At 43.3% G+C, this 17,320-nt stretch overlaps 1 protein-coding gene across 2 annotated transcripts; it reads right to left on the bottom strand.

Annotated features, from left to right (window-relative positions):
* Positions 1-1,056: 1,056 nt before the first annotated feature.
* On the bottom strand, positions 1,057-15,246 carry spon2a (spondin 2a, extracellular matrix protein). Of its 2 annotated transcripts, XM_026999331.3 has the most exons (7): positions 15,126-15,200; positions 14,144-14,164; positions 11,968-12,196; positions 10,220-10,440; positions 2,732-2,923; positions 2,256-2,430; positions 1,057-1,861 (listed from the first exon to the last, which is right to left on the bottom strand). In XM_026999331.3, the coding sequence occupies exons 3-7, from the start codon at positions 12,194-12,196 to the stop codon at positions 1,674-1,676; spliced, it is 1,005 nt and encodes a 334-aa protein (XP_026855132.2). In that variant the 5' UTR covers positions 14,144-14,164; positions 15,126-15,200; the 3' UTR covers positions 1,057-1,673. The 2 variants fall into 2 exon arrangements, with proteins under 2 accessions (XP_026855132.2, XP_026855131.2); XM_026999330.3 differs by lacking the exon at positions 14,144-14,164 and having other exon boundaries at positions 15,126-15,246.
* Between the last annotated feature and the right edge of the window lie 2,074 nt (positions 15,247-17,320).

Raw genomic sequence — 17,320 nt, forward strand, 5'->3', positions numbered from 1 at the left:
AATAAATGATAAAGGATTTTTTATTATTATTTGGTCAAATTGGTGCTATGAACTAGTGATGATTTTGTATTTGAGTCACTCTATGTTTAAGTTGAACAGGGTCAAGAGTGGCGCAAGTGAGCTCAAGGACAGACCATTTGTAGTTAAACTTTAAGGAAATAACTTGTGTTAACCACAAGGGGGCGGCATGTCATCTTTTGAAGCAGTAGCCAACGTTTCACCACATCGTTTACTTGCTGGCTCCAAGTCCAAGCCATAGAATTGTAAAAGTATAAAAGTTATGACGAAATGATTACAAGGGTATGACTTGTAATTAATGACCGATGAAACAAAATAATGACCTTTTCATATTGGTTACACGTTGCTTTCTGTAAATATTTTAATGAATGAGAATTTCAAAAGCAATCGTTGATGAACTACTGGTTGATTGCACTTAAGAGTTAGTTTTTATTAAGTAATGGCCACTGCTTGCTACTGATTTTCAAATAAACTATTTATGAAACCCACATGTTGCTGTTGTCATAACTTATAAATGCCCCGCACTGGTAAATATAAAGGTGAGAGGGTAATTAAGACCACTGTGTGAAACATAAGACATAAATAGTCATGTCATCATGGATTACAGAATCACTTTTGCTGTAATGAATTTGGTGGCTCTCACTGCTCTTGGCTTTTGATAGGTCGGTCGGTCGGTCTCTCTCTCTCTCTCTCTCTCTCTCTCTCTCTCTCTCTCTCTCTCTCTCTCTCTCTCTCTCTCTCTCTCTCTCTCTCTCTCTCTCTCTCTCTCTCTCTCTCTCTCTCTCTCTCTCTCTCTCTCTCTCTCTCTCTCTCTCTCTCTCTGGGGGTGGGGGGGGGGGTATGTGAGTACTGCATTTGGCTAGATCAGCATTGGCCAATTCCATTCTTGGTGAACTGGATGGAGTCTAGCACTGTCTATGATTTTCATGCTCAGACACACCTAATAAAACCTATCAGTAAATGAATAGGAGTGTTTGAGCAGGGAAATCTGAGTTTATTCTAGATTGCACCAAAATTACATCTACCAGAATACTAAAGTTCATTATTATTAAGGAAAACAAATGTATTTATTAGACAGAGAGAAAAGGGCAAAAACAACATATATACAACTCATTATATATATATAATGATTATGTATTCAAATTGAACTTAGACATGGTTCAGGGTCTGTTAGCCTAATAAAAGGGACCTGGCCCATCTTTCCCAATGTAAGATTTCAGTTTCCATGTCTACTAGTGAACAGCACTGTTGGTCAATTCATTCCACAACTGAAGTACCTTTGTCTCAGTGCAATGGTGAAATGAAAAAAACAAGAAAATAAAAATGTCCATAGGACCTACATTTGACAGGTCAGTAGGTGTGTATATTAAAAAAGATCCACTCTCCATAATAACTGCAGCTGCAAAGTATGATGCATGTGATTATTTTTCAACACGCTGTGTTTACCATAGAAAAGCGGTACCTATGATCAGAGTTTCTCTATGAACAGACTAGACAGGCCGTGCTTGTCCAGGCAGGGCAGCTGGGTGGGTGGGGCAGGCGAGCACCAGCCATGCCCCTGCCTCCTGCAGCCGCAGCCTCGCATTGGCCTGCGTCTCAAAGCCGCTCTTAATGCGGGCCACGTTGGGGTGTCTGCGCCGGTGCCCAGGTGGCTGTCACTGTTGCGTCAGGCAGTTGTGCGGTGTGCACTGGGACTGCTCCTCCAGCTCGGGGCAGGGGGCGCCACTGTTGGCCGGTTTCAGCAGGATGTAGCGCGTGCGGTGGCGCACACCTCCGCGTGAGCACGGCCCCATGCACAGGCCCCACGAGGACCATAAGGACACCTCACAGTCCAACGGTGTCTCTGCAAGAACATGAGCCAGCCATGAATGAGTGCTCAAGGAGCAGCCCACCCAAAAAATGCTAACAAATCTAACAGTGGGAACAAAGTGAGTGTGAACAAAATGGGCATGAGTTAATTTGCCAGTGTTAATGGGTTAGCTTTCATTCATTTGCATAATGCTAATCTTTTTCTATCTCATCAGTCACTTATTTCCATAAAGCTAATTGTGCTCTTTTAGTTTTATCTCATTTGCATAATGATTATTGGCCTCTTTTAGCTTTTATTCATAGTTTGCTATGTTATAATTGTAATTTGAACTATTTTATTCAAGTTTAAATGGTATGTCAAAGGTTTTTGGTGAGGTAAATAATAGCACATGCACAAGCTATTTCCTCCTTCAAGTCTATATTTTCACCTGAGAACTGCTGTGGCTTGGTATGATGGGGTAGAATGTGATTAGAAACATGGTTCTGTTGACGGACAGGTGAGCGTGTCTGTCTCTTCAGCCATACGGTGGCCAGGGGCGGGAGCTCTGTCAGGCGTGGGTAGTAGAAGGAGTTAGCTGGATGATTTGGCCTTTGAGATGTAATCTGCATTTTAAAATGAAACAACAATGACGCAGATTTTGAGGTTTCTTATATCCCAGCACATAATTGAAATCACCTATTTCAAAATATTCTTTTAATCCCAAAAGGAACATGACAAAGGAAAAACTAATTTAATAGAACACTTCCTAAAATAAGACCACTGTTGTACACTGGATTTCATGGAAAATGTTATGCGCATTATCACCAGCCCATTAGAAAAGGAGCATTTCTTTTCTGCATGGCTGTCACCAGTACTGTAGAAGGTTTCTCAGGTGTAGAGGAGAGAGCTCATGGACTGTCTTACCATGGTGATGTTCTCCGGGGGTGTTGTGGGAAAATTGGGTGAAGAGAAAGTGAAGCCACTGTCTGTCCCAGCATCATATGGGTGCAGGTCAATGGTCACTTCCTGCTTCCACTGCCCCATCTCACACAGGTTTAGACTGTCAATGCCCACAAACCAGTCAGGACTGGGAATCACTTTCACCATCAGGGAGAGCTGAGTGAGAAAATGTAGCGTAATTAGACACACAGAGGCACATACAGTTATGCACACATACCGCCACAGATTCTTATAAAGTAAATTTTTTGGCAATTTACTTTTGTGAGCTGTACATGCCTCACTATGCAAGAGTAATTGAGTTCATAAGTCATATCTGAAACATTTCTTTGCAGCAATTTCCAGAATTTTCCATTTTTCCTATGTTTGTTAGACTGAAACCTGCTGGGTGTTTTTCCTTTAAATGGTGATGAATGTTTCCTGTTGGGATATGACCTCATGCAGGAAGAGCCCCTAGGTCACAGCACACACACTCTCAGTCCGTCTCAAATACACACATACAACCACACGCAATTACACACGATCCTGAGGGACAGGGCTATTTCAAGATTAGAGCAAAAGTTGATATGCAGCCAGAGTTTTTAGTGGAGCATGCATATAAAGTGCAACCAAATGGACAGTTCAGATACATTACTGCTTATTACTGGCTTTAGATCTGAAAGGTTGAAATCACCACATTAGTAATGCATGAGGTAGCTGAGGTTATTCTGAGCCCATGATCAGGCACTGCTGCAAAGCCCACAGTGTCCTTTATTATTCACATTTTGTTTTATATACATCGTATTCCGATAGAAATACCATATAATATGAACATTATCTTCAAAACGTCTGCCTATAATGATGCACAGTTTCCTCTTCCAATATCCTGTTACAGAAGTAAATGAATTGATCTCCCAGCCAGCCTTGTTTTGCTCTTCCTCCCCCTCCTGTCCTAGTGCCTTGACTTTTCCAGGAATCCGCCCTGCTAGATCACTTTCACTGGCGTGGGAGCAGTGGGAGCGGCCACATCTCTCCATCGTCTACTATGGTCAACTAACACTGGTGAGAGCAGACTAGGTGCATGTACACACACACACATACATACACACACTAGCAAATCGGTGGCTACACCATCACACTCATACACTTTTTGGCTTCCATTTCACTTTAAGTTAGTGAAAGACAACCCCCACGCACTCCAACTCTCCCCTGACCACCAAACCTAACTTACAGCAAATTACACCATGTCAGGAAAAATTTTTGTTGCCATCATACTTTTCTCTCTTTCTCAGCTGCTGCTTGAAACTCTAGTATTGCCTGTTTCCCATTAAATGCATAATCGCTTGAAAAGTGACTTATAAATATTTATGGGCAAACAATTTGTGGCTTTTGATAAACTAGTTCATCTTAAGTGTTTGTGTGACTGTGGCCAGAAGGACTCTCCAAGCTAAATCCATCAAATGATATTCCAATCCTTACCCTATGATTACGTGGCTGTCTGACTGAAACCCAGTCCGTTCAGAAATGTTTGAATGTGAGCTTTGCCCTATTAATGCACTTCCATACGTCAGTACTGTGCAGGTAAACTAAGAAAGCTCTAAAAGGCATGTGCAACAGAGTGATCTTGTCTCCACATTAATAGTACATTGTGCTGTCTCCATAACATCCCAGACAACTTGGCCTTTTCATTTCTGGGGAAGTGCATGTAAGGTGAAATCAAGATGTCTGTGTGCTGGCCTGAAGACATTGCTATGGCATAACCACCTAATGTGTCATACACACAAACACCCAACAGGCTGCAGGTGCATATAATGCTGTGCATCTGAGTAAAGAAAGGGAGAGAAGGGAAAGAGAGATGAAGAGCAAAGCAGAGAGAGAGAGCCAAGGATCGTTCAATACTGCATGTTCCATTGTTCAAGTTGTTCGCGTGTGACAGGTGGTAGAGGCCAGATAAACACAGATAAATATCACATTCCTCACACCCTTGTGTCTACTCCCACATGCACACAAAGACACTCACAGAGCCACGAGGCATCCATGGCCTCATGATAAGGCCTATAAACAGCCTTACCGCAGCAGACGTCCTGCCTGTCAGCTACGAGCGGGCAGCCACATCAGACACGTGTCCGAGAGCCACAGTGTACCTGATGTTTTCTTTTCTTTCCTTTTTTTAGGAGGCTTCTTTTCATTTTGCAGGTGCCAAATTGAAAATAGCCCTCTGGGTAATGAACACAAGTCGTCGCATCCCCACCTGTGGCCATTTTTAGCCGCTACGCCCAAATGTCCCCCACCGGTCAGGGGAGCAGCCATGAGTCAGTGGAAAGCGTAAGACATTGGAAGATAAACAATCAAGAGTGGCAGAGAAGGATCCAGACGATGGCTTGGGCTGCATGGCGCAGAGCTCAGGGTACAAGAGACACAGGCCAGAGACCCGGGCCTGGGGAGAGGAGGATGTGGTTTTGGAGGGGGCTCAGAGCACAACTCTGGATGGTTCTGGAAAGCCGCTTTGGTTTTTGCTGTTATTATGGTCTACTGAGCACTTCACAACTAAACGCAAAAGAAATTGTTTTCAGTTTTGACCTACTATGTAACACTAGGATCCCTTACCTAGCATCCTGCTAGCCAACGTCCAGTCTCTGGATAACAAGCTAGACGACCTCTGGGCCAGGATAAAGTTCCAGAGGGACATTCGGGACTGCAATCTCCTCTGCTTCACCGAGTCGTGGCTGAACCCAGCGGTACCAAACCACGCTATACAGCCGGCCGAGTTCTTCTCGGTTCACCGCATGGACAGGACGGCAGATTCGGGGAAGTCGAGAGGCGGCGGAGTGTGTGTGATGGTAAACAACAGCTGGTGCAACAATGCCAACGTTGTTACTCTCGCCTGCTCCTGCTCACCCAACCTGGAGCTGCTCGCCCTCAAGCTTCGTCCCTTCTACCTTCCCCGGGAGTTCACTTCGGTCATCATCAACACCGTGTACATCCCACCTCAGGCTAACATGGACACTGCACTGTGTGAACTTCATGAGGCTGTTACAACAACTGTAGATATGGTACTATACAATGGATCTGTACATTCTGTAGATTGTGTACATATATACTCAACCATATACATTGTACATTGTGTATATAATCACAATATACATATATATTGTACATACATTATTAATATATTTTGTACATACATAGAATATATATATTTATCTGTATATATTTTTTTTTTCTCTATGCACCCCTGGTTCTCTTCCTCAGTTTGGACAGAGCACTCTCCACCATTTCACTGCGTGTTGTACTGTGTATGACTATGTATGTGACAAATAAACCAAACTTGAAACTTGAAACTAGTGGCAGGATTTTCATATCTTCTGGTTTAAATGATTAGCATTATACATTCTATATTTATTCTTTGAAACTTAATAGCCTGCTATATATGAGTTACCTCATAGATCATCTACAGGTATTCAGATTATTTAAAAAACTATTTAGTGCTTGGCTATATTCACTGTTTCTGGTCATGCATGAAGCTACAAAGCTATTGATCTGGTATTGTCAATGAACTGTGTGTAATTTTTGGTGTTCCAATAGAGCTGGATCCGATAATGGAGTGTATCGCCAATGAATACATTTCATGTATGTTTTACTCTTCAGTGGACACCTTCTACAAAGTCTGGGATCCTTACTTAGGGAATATTGGACCTAAGCTGTCATCTTCCTTAATACATGGATTTCCTAAATCGGCCTAACCTGTCTCTTCTGTTTTTATTGCAAAACCCACTTTCCTGTAACTTTGCCATCTATTTATATATAGGGTTATATATATATATGCCAGACCAGAGGACAAATATCAGCTTAATAATACTGAGGAATGTGTGAAGGACATCAGACACTGGATGTCAAGAAACGTTCTCTCACGTTATCCTGTTAAAACAGAAGTGCTTCTATTAGGCCTACAGACTATGCCTTCTATTAGGCCTACAGACTATGCCTTCGCTCTCTAATTACATAATAAACGTTGATGGTCTCCCAATCACACCTTCTTTAACAGTTAAAGATCTTGGTGTAATTATGGTCCTCAGGCTCTCATTTGTAGCTCATATAAATAATATTTCTAGGACAATCTTTCTCCACCTCAGGAACATTGCAAAGCTTAGGAACATACTATCTTCACATGATGCAGGAAAGCTAGTCCATGCCTTTATCACTTCCAGATTGAACTACTGTAATGCCTTACTATCTGGTTGTACCACTGCTCCCAGTAAAATTTCATATTAATAATCAAATACTTCTAATGATCTACAAAGCACTGAACGGTCTTGCCCCACCCTTGCCTTACCCTGACTCTCTATCCTCTCTTTGGATACAGTTACAAATACTTTCATTTCTACACTCTCCCCATCAATGAATCATCTGTGCCCTCTCTCCTCTAGACCCACTAAGTCCTCCCCACCTGCCCCCTGGCTAACAGAAACACTTCGCTGCCACAGGAGAGAACTAAGGACTGCAGAGAGGTGGTGGAGGAAATCTCATGTAGATTTAGACCTTAGCTCATACAAGTCTCTCCTTTCCAAGTTCTCACTGGAAGTAACATCTGCAAAGTCATCCTACTATAGGGAGAAATTCAAATCATCATCATCATCTGATCCACGCAAGCTCTTCACTATTTTTCTTCTCTCCTTAATCCTCCCCCTCCTTCCTCATCTCTTACTCCAGAGGATTTTATCACCTTCTTTGAGGAGAAGGTTGCAGCAATCCACCAGTCCTTTTCCTCTGTTCCCAACCCTCCAACTAACGTGCATTCCTCAACATCCAACTCTCTGACTTCTTTTTCTCCTCTCTCCACAGATGAAATTCTTCTACTCCTGACTTCTAGCAATCTGACTACATGTCCGCTGGATCCGATTCCTTCTGCTCTGTTCCAGACAATCGCAAGAGATCTGCTTCCTTTCATCTCTGTCATCATCAACAACTCCTTATCTTCTGGATACGTGCCTACTGCATTCAAAACCACCAGGGTGGTACCAATCCTCAAGAAGGCCACACTTGACAGCTCCAGCGTTACCAACTACAGACTGGTATCACTTCTTTCTTTCCTCTCAAAAGCCCTTGAACGAACAGTTTATAATCAATTGTCTCTTTTTCTCACCCAGAACCAGCTGCACGATCCCAATCAGTCTGGCTACAAACCACAGAAACGGCCCTCGTAGTGGTGACTGAGAAACTTCATGCCACTAAAGCTGCCAAACAGTCATCTGTTTTGATTCTTCTAGACCTTTCAGCAGCCTTTGACACAGTGAACCACAACATTCTTCTCTCTGTTCTTTCCAGGCTTGGTGTGACTGGCTCTGCTTGAAGATGGTTTCAGTCCTATCTGGATGGACGGTCCTATTAGGTGACATGGAGAGGATCCACATCTAAACCGTATAGACTCTACACTGGTGTTCTACAAGGCTCAGTATTAGGCCCCCTTCTCTTCTCTTTGTATACTCGTTCTCTTGGTGATGTAATATCTTCTCATGGTTTCTCCTACCACTGCTATGCCGATGACACTCAGTTATTTCTTTCTTTTCCACCCTCTGACACGCAGGTCTCCAGACGTATCTCGGCATGCTTGACTGACATTGCGTCATGGATGACAGCCCACCACTTGAAGCTCAACCCCAGTAAAACTGAGCTTCTGTTCATCCCAGGTACTCTCAACCCTTACCATGACCTCACTGTTTCCTTTGAGAACTCCCTGGTATCACCATCCGAAGCTGCCCATAGCCTGGGTATAACTTTGGACAACCAGTTGTCGTTCTCAACTCATGTTTCTAATCTAACCCGGTCTTGCAGATTCCTCCTTTGTAACATACGAAGGATTCGACCCTTTCTTTCGCAGGAAGCTACCCAGGTGCTTGTACAGTCTCTTGTGATCTCAAAGCTAGACAACTGCAACTCGCTACTTGCTGGTCTTCCTCTAAGAGCCATCAAACCTCTACAACTTGTCCAGAATGCAGCAGCACGACTGGTCTTCAATCTTCCGAAGTTCACACGTTACTCCACTGCTGCGCTCCCTTCATTGGCTCCCTGTAGCTGCACGCATCAGATTTAAAACCTTGATGCTTGCCTACAAAGCCAAAAATGGACCAGCCCCTTCATACATGAGGTCAATGGTCAAAGACCGATCTCTACCTCGAGTACTTTGAACCTCAAGTACGGCTCGGCTTGAAATACCTTGCTTTAGGTATCATGGACGACAAGCATCGAGACTATTTTCTGTCCTGGCTCCAAGATGGTGGAATGAACTCCCACTTGATGTCCGGACAGCAGAGTCCCTTGCAGTCTTCAAACGCAGACTGAAGACCCATCTATTTGCAGAATACTTAAAAGACAACTGACACTGCTCCCTTATTGACTGACTAATTTAGTACTTATTGTAGGGCACTGTTTATGTTTTTTAACAAACTCTAGCACTTATTGTTTATAGCACTTATCATTGTTTAAGATAGACCTTATGTATTTTGTACTTCTAGGTATCAGCATTCATCCCTGTATTCTGCAGTATTCTAGTTCATTGGTATGTTTAATTCTAACCTACTATACTGTACTTGGATATATTCTATGAGTAAATGACAAAGCACTTTTGTAAGTCGCTCTGGATAAGAGCGTCTGCTAAATGCCATAAATGTAAATGCCCCACAGTACAGAGACAGAGAGCGGTGGAGTGCTGATGTTCTAGGGAGCCCTCATGCCTGTGTTTCCTTGTGGTGCTATACTTAATGCTGTGCTGCCATAGCCTCTGCCGAAGGTCATCTTTGTACATTATAGTTCCCTAATTTACAAATCTTTGTACTTGGACATGCCTAATAATCTATTCTTTCTTTCTGTCGAGGTACACCTACTCCTGATGTCATGTTGTTACTGAGCCTCTAAGGCTCCTTCCACCACCCCCTGATGACCCATGCTGTAGCCCACCAGCCCACCACCCCTCCACCCCAGCTAACCACTTCTCCGTTGCCCTGAACAGACATTCTCATGCAAGATGGGGTTCGGACACACGTGCTATGACTTCTAAAAACTGGAACAGACATTCATTACTTATTTTTTATTTAATTAGCTAATTTATTTTTCTCTCATTAGTTCGTCTTTATTGTTTATATTGTGGCTATTGTAGTGTCCTTTGTCGGCCAGAGGACCAACAGAGGATTTTATCTTTAGGACCTGACATCAACACAACTTGTTTTAGGCAAGATTTAAAAAAGAAAATTAGTTTAGTATAAGAATTTCATCAATAGTAACTTAATAGTAACTTAAATTATGCTTTATATATTGTATGTATATTATTAATAATTGGTCTAAACAGAGATAACTGCCAAGTTAGCACATCCTGTGAGCCCTCAGCCCATCAGCCCCTCAGGCCTATCAGCCCCTCAGGCCCATCAGCCCCTCAGGACCCTCAGGACCCTCAGGCCCTCAGGCCTTTCCATCTGGACATACCAGTGGGCTCCTTGGCAGCAGAAGCAGCTCAGTGGAGCTGTGGCCCACACCGGCGGGGATCCCAGCTGTGCGGTACATGGAGCCCAACGCTTTTCTCTTCCTTGCTTCCTTGGCTTCCTTCCCCAGCTCCACAGTCACACCCAGCTCAGCGAATATCTGTACACCAAGACTCGCTGGCGCCCCCTCCTGCCACAGCTGGTACTGATCATTATGGGTGACAGCTGTAGGGAGATGGAGAGTTAATTAAGCAATTAAGATTTAATTAAGATGTGAAGAAAATACTTTCATGTGGTACTCAAAGTTTAGGTGAAACATCTAAAATGATTTTACTGATACTGATTTAGTAATTCACGTGTGACCAGCTCTACATAAATAAAATAAAATCTATCAAAATAAAACCAGGTAATAATAATCCATAAGGCATGTCGTGGCATGCTGATGGACAGGCACATGTACCATATACACACTCCAGGAGCTTTGCGTCCATCTAAACACCCACACACGACCAAACGCACTTCTGCCATACTTCTGTATCCTCTCAGAAACTCCAGTGTGCGCCAGTGTGCGCCAGTGTGCGCCAGTGTGCGACACAGTGACAAAACAGCTGTAACAGCTACTAAAGCTTAGAGGAGATTGAAATCTCATTAATAAAGTTTTTAATTTATGCAGATACAAACCATTTTGGTGGGTGAGAGAGAGAGAGAGAGAGAGAGAGAGAGAGAGAGAGAGAGAGAGAGAGACAGAGACAGAGACAGACAGAAAGAGGAAAATATTGTTGGTTACACTGACATACTTCATCCGTTCAATGCAGGGCATGACTGGTTGTGCATATACGCAATCAGTCAGAACCAAATGTCTTCACCTCAGGCAACATTACCACAGAACCACAGCAAGCCCTCCTCCCCCTGCCATATCTGCCTTTACCAAACCAAACCCTCATGTAGACAGGGTCTACTCACTTCTTCACATCTACTCTCATTTCTTTTCAATTTGACTGCAATTTTAAAACAAATTACTTTAAAGTTGAACAGGGAGGCATAAAGGAGTGGCCTGATCTGTCCCATCCCCACAACCCACACACACCAGATGTAAATGTCTGGGTCACAGTCGTAGGGCCTTACATCCCCCTCTGGCTGGCATTGCTTGGTAGCCCGGTATTAATGCTGTGTAACATCTGTATGCAGAAGGGCACCAAAGGTCCATTTCCCTCTCCCACTTAGCTTGTCTCTGCCCTGCTTTTTCTTCGTCTCTCTGTCTGTCTCTCTCGGGCTTCTTACTCTCCACTTCAGGTCAAGGGGAGCTGTGGGGTACCTGGTATCATCTGGTAACAGTTATTACACTTCCCCTCCTTTCCCCCCCCGCTCTATTTCTTGCCCTCTGCTTTCCTCATTAGGCTGCCTCACTCACTTATGGAGGAGGTGCAGGGGGAGGGGGTTTGGGAAGTTCTCATGGGGTTGTGGGGGGCACCACGGTAGGTTAATAGGCCAGCTGTGAATCTTCAGCCTTCCAACATGTCACAACCTCAAGTAAGACCTCCCCTCCCCCACCCGCCCCACACAGACAAATTTCATTGGGAACAGAACTGAAATCAGGGAGTGCATGGAGAGGCTCTGTGGAGGCAGTCCAGAAGGGACAGCCATCTTTTTGGGCTGGTACACCTCATACTGAGCTCCAGAGCTCAGCAGAAGGTAAAGGACAGTTTTACAGAGTATCTCTTCTGACTCATATACCCTATAGACATGTCTTACCTACAAGTTTGGACCACTGTGCGGGAGGTCGGAATAGGGGGTACTGTTTCGGGAACATCTGTGAGCTCCAGTGACCAGTGAAGACCAGGATGTAAGAGGCAGCTCCTCGAGCAGTGCATGCAGTTTCATTGGCCACTCTTACCGGCGAGGCACAGGAGAGGGTAAGCTTCAAGAGCACAATAAGCAGGTGCTGAAGCCAACCAGGGATGAAGGTATCGGATGACATCATCTGCAGTAAATATAAAGTGGGGAAGACATCACTACAGGCTTGTACTCGTGAACTGCTGCAAAACCTACAGATTACTGAAAATCTAGATAATTTGCCGGTGAGTTGAAGTGCTTTTGTTAGACCAGGGCAAACCATATGTCTAGCATGTAATTGTTCTGCATTATAAATCCAGTACTTCTTCCTACCAAATAAAACTTCTTCCTACCAAATCTTGGTACAAATTTTGTACCTGAAGTATCAAACTTCCGAATTCGTTAACTTGATCACTGCTTCATAGATATTCTTTAGGGACTGAAGCTGATGCCTCGCAACTGTGTGAATCCTCCAAATCCTCTGCATTCTAATACAGAGATTATTATATCTGAAATTATATCATCATAATTTGCGTAGAATGGTGTTACAGCACTTTGCACCAGGTGCAAGGTTTTCAGATGGGCCCCTCAAATCCTTTGTGATTAAAAGCTGAAGACAGGGACTGCAGTTTATTTTTGCCTCTTGCTAAGCAACCAGGCACATATAATGATTGGTCAATCTTATTTGTGTCTCATTACATCATCTCGTAATTTCAAACCTTAGATAAGCACAAGTTATGGAGATGTCCTGAGGTTCTGTTATGTTAGCCCATTTTTAAGAGATACCAACATATTACTGTCACTTACACATATGCAACATTACATATGCTAAGTCACTGCGTGTTTGTAGTGTGTTCAGTTGCTCTTGACTAGAGGTCAGAAGCTTGCCAATTTAAACTCCTTTATAATGACGTAACTGTTATAAATGGTGAGACTGGTGTAAAGAGCCAAACTTAAAATAAAGCATCTGTCAGGGCTGTGCAGGGTCAGATGAGGGGCGTGATGACAGAGCAGGAACTAGAGCAGCAGGTCCCTCTCTCTGTGCTCTTTTCTGCTCCTAGATGGAGCTCTACCTAGAGCCTCAGATCAGCATAAATCAAACTCCACAAAAGCCCTTCAAACCCCAACCCCCCCCCCCTCATCTCCTCTCTGCACATGCATACACAAGCGTGCGCCGACATGCTCCCATGCGTATACACACACTCCCTGATTTACTGCCTGGCCGCATTAAAATAGCAGAACAGTGGCAAAGCCGTTCGGGCTGAGATATTTCTGTCTGAGTGGCTGTGTGAAGTGAGAGCGCCGCCGCCGCGGTCGGCGCGGCACGCGGTGGCATGGCTGAACACTCCGCAGGGAGCTGCCCTGTCTGTCACAGCCACTTTATAAAGACAATAACGCCCCGAAGGTCACTAGGTCACTAGCACCAGGTCTCCAGCACCCACCCTGCCAGCTGTTTCCTTAAATGAACCAATCACCCATGATCAGATGGGTCCACAGATTAAAGAGCAAGCTTCAACCGCCTCCTCCACCCAAGTATTTTTAAACTTTAAAGTGGCTTTTAAATTTTGAAGTCATTAATGCAAGTTAAAAGACTGATGTATAGGCTTTTAGAAAGTGTGTTTAGCTAGAAGGAACTGTAACAGCACAAAACAATGATCAGACCCATGCAGCACAAAGTGGAGAACAATAATTCTTCATCAGAAGTGATATAAACCATATTAACATATGGGACAATGTTGAGTCACCCGAGGTGAGCTAATGTCTAACCATCTAATTTCTAGGTCTTTGGTGCAATCTAGACTTCCTCAGATTTGAAAAGAGGCCTAAATCACAGATACAACTGCTGAAGGACGAAAGCTATGTTCGTTTTCAGTGTGACCGTCTGTCTTCCTTTTATTGGACCACAGATCTGAAAGGTCTGATGCAACTCTTCTTGGAAGCCTTAAAGTCGTGTGTATTTATCGGGTACACTGCACTGCCATAAAGCATTTTCGAGAAACCAAACATGACCAAAGAAAGATGCTTGCGTGGGAGAGAACACAAAGTGAGAATACAGAGAATGTTAACACACAACTCATGAAAACAGAACACTCACTCAAAGTCTTTCCATTGACATCTGCAGAAAACGACACAAACACAACAAACTCAGTTACTGTGCTGCACATCTCTATGTTGCCAACCAACTTCTGCATTACTTCATAAGGACTTGATGCATTTGATCCAAGTCATTTACACAAACATTTGCTAATTAAAGTAATATGTTTGACTTCTCATTTCATTTAAGGAAATATTAACCACATTTACCACATCTGACAGTAGTTCTTTTCCTCAGTAACACCTCTTTCTGCTGCAATGTTATGACATGTGGCAAACAGAAAATCTGTCATTTGTGTCTTGCATAACACAAAACTAAGACTTGGGGCACCTTTAAAGATAAAATAGTGTTTTGCATTAAAAGTTATTGTGATTGGTGAAGAAAAAAGCCCGGAGCCAGAATTGCCAGTGTTATAGTCAGTTCCATTGATTTAAAACTTAACCAGTACTGTTGGCTTTGCTAGCTTTAGTCACACTGGCCTAAAGCAAACCAACTTTTATTTGCCCTCTTTGTTAGACAAGCCACAAGACACACACACCCTCAAACCTCATATTCAGCTTTCAGACAGCATTTCCCTTCCATGAGCACGAACCAGACACAATAAAATCAGGAGAGGAATAGAAGAGCCAAAAAAATGCTCGACACTTCTTACCATGCTAAGACAAAATTACCGAGCCCGACACAGTGTGAAACACAAACGACAGAAAGGTTGAGAAACTCCCATTTTCATCTCATACACACAGAAACCACAGTGATGATGGACTTTTCAAGACCATGGAATAAGAAAAATTGAGCAATAAAGGAGAGAAAAGAAAAGAGAAAGCAAGAAACTGGTTACAGGGAGTTCATATGTTAAATCACTCAGAAAGAGGGCACAGTTTTTGAAAGGAACATCAGTCCTGCGGAGAGAGACAGAGATGGACAAGATAAGAGGGAGAGCACAAGAGATGCATTTCACAGCGGCAGTGCGGCTTGTTCTTACCTGTTCTGGAGGAGGTCAAGAAAGGAAGAGTTGGAGGAGATGATGTGCAGCACTGTGCAGTACTCTTCTCTACTCTGTCTCTCTTTCTCACTCTCCCCTTGTCGCTTACACGCTCTCTCCCCCCCTTTCCCCTCCCATTCTACACCCCCTCCTTGTATGGGTGCAGAGCACACACACTCTCCCATAAGAGTTGTGTTCGTTCATTCTCTCTCTCTCTCGTCTACCTCTATGTCTCTCCTTAGCTCTTCACAGCCATGCAAAAATTCTCCTCCTCTCCCCCATTGCCATTAAACTCCCTCATCTCTGTAGGCAAACATCAGGCAAAGCACATTTTATTGCACAAAGTTGCTTTAGTTCAGGATTCCTCAAACGGTGGAAACAGTTGCTTAAGGGCACCCTGTTAGGGTGAAAAGCTGAGTGTGCATCCTTGCATCCTGCAGCATCCTCAAGCCTTACTCCGAACACACTGCCTATGGAAAATGCATGCACTTCGTTTAGATTTGGGGTGTGTTACTATAGTTAAGAGCACTGTGACTCTTGCCAGGAGCATTCTGTTCAGATACTAGTTTGCAAAAACCAATGACTAAGCAAAAATTTAAAAAGCATTGTGTGAAAAACCAAGTGTGAATGCTTCAGTTGCTTAAACTCCACAGACCCTTCAGTGGGTCTGGACTCTTACTCCTGAAATTACATCACTGTAATTCCAATGAAGCTACTGAATAATTCAAAGTAGTTACTAAACAATTTTCATTAAGGTAACTATTTAAATGGGTCTGATGTTCAGGAGGGAGACTGGTGCTTCTAAGCCTAAACCTTGACCTGTCTTAATAGCCCCAAGTCAAATGGGAACAAAATTTACAACAATGCCCAGTTTGTAGCTAGAGGGAGCAGTATGAAGCATGTCTATGTTTTCATGTGCTGGGAAATGCCAAAACAAGGAAGCGAGAGGTGCTGCCCCACAACTGGGTACTGTCAATATGGATGGTATTTAGTGCTAAAAATATACAAGCTCAAACTACTTATTCCTTAAGAACCAAAAAAAAATAAGCTAGAGCTACATTTTATTTCAGTCCATAAGAAGCAGCTTACTGGCTCCAGTGTGCCTTCCTGCCAAAAATGAGGTCTATTAAACTGCTCCATGAAAATCAGTGATGGCATTTAAATGAAAAGGGATACTGACACACTGCTCTGAAATGGAGGGAAAGAAAGCACCAGTGCCTGTCAAATGTGTCATGTTAACTGCAGCAAGCCACACTAGTCATGAGAACTTAAGCAGAATGTGCCTTATCGCCACACTGGTTGACCACTTATTGGTTTGCTCTGACGTAAATGAGTTTGGACTGAGCAGTTTCTGAATGCCAGTGCAAACAGAGCTGCCTTCTCTCTAGCAGTGCTGAGCACACAGCTGCCATGGTGACCCTGGCTTGAACTTCCCAGGCCCTAGTGGAGGTCACGCCGGCTGGGAGCCCGTAGGCCGCAAAGAACGGCTGTTTAGGCCAATAGTCCTACTTTTATACCAACTGCACAATTTCAGCTGGTCCTCAGGTGTACCTCTGAGTGCAACTTTTAAGCCTATTTCAACTTAGCTTTCTTAGCAAGCTAAATATTCAGTGGAAAAACTGACATCATGGCCTGGGATTAAGTGCTGATGCACTTAAGTGAAAAGAGAGAAACCACCCTGAACAGTGATGCGCACTGGGAGCAATCCATTTGCAAACATTTAGATCATGACCAAGTGCAGCGTTAACAGTTGTCCTTTGTTGACTGTGGTGTGAGAACTGTGGAAGTTGCTTTAAATCTTTATTTCAGTGAAACCTCTTTAGACATAATATGCGGAACTCTTGCCAGGACATGTAGTAGGGCGAGTGGTCAGTGATCAGCTCTTACAATGGCAAAACCCCATGTACTGCTGCTGTAATCAGGGAATTAGGGTTGATGACTATAGTCTAGTGTCAGACACATTCCTCAGTATAAATCTACCTTAGGAGTTAATTTCAATATTCATTATGACCTTAAGAGTCTCCATGCATATCTACAAAACAGAAAACAGAACTGTTGCAGGCCTGTGCTAAAAAAAAAATAAATAAATTTTAATTTTTAAAAATATTTTAAAAAATTAATGCAAAAGGGTATTTCTGCAGACACTGGAGCACTTTGTGATGCTTACCTGAATGACACACAAAAGAAAAACACTA

This window comes from Electrophorus electricus, chromosome 16 (assembly GCF_041902795.1).
Source record: "Electrophorus electricus isolate QZ-2024a chromosome 16, ASM4190279v1, whole genome shotgun sequence".
Lineage (NCBI taxonomy): Eukaryota > Metazoa > Chordata > Actinopteri > Gymnotiformes > Gymnotidae > Electrophorus > Electrophorus electricus.

Bases quoted from the DNA above. Each gene is read 5' to 3' on its own strand.
- spon2a (XM_026999330.3), bottom strand. From the start codon at position 12,196: ATGATGTCATCCGATACCTTCATCCCTGGTTGGCTTCAGCACCTGCTT. The intron at 2,431-2,731 runs GTAAGACAGTCC...TTTAAAATGCAG, and splicing joins CCCCGGAGAACATCACCATG to ATTACATCTCAAAGGCCAAA. The intron at 1,862-2,255 runs GTGAAAATATAG...ATGTTCTTGCAG, and splicing joins CAAGCCACAGCAGTTCTCAG to AGACACCGTTGGACTGTGAG.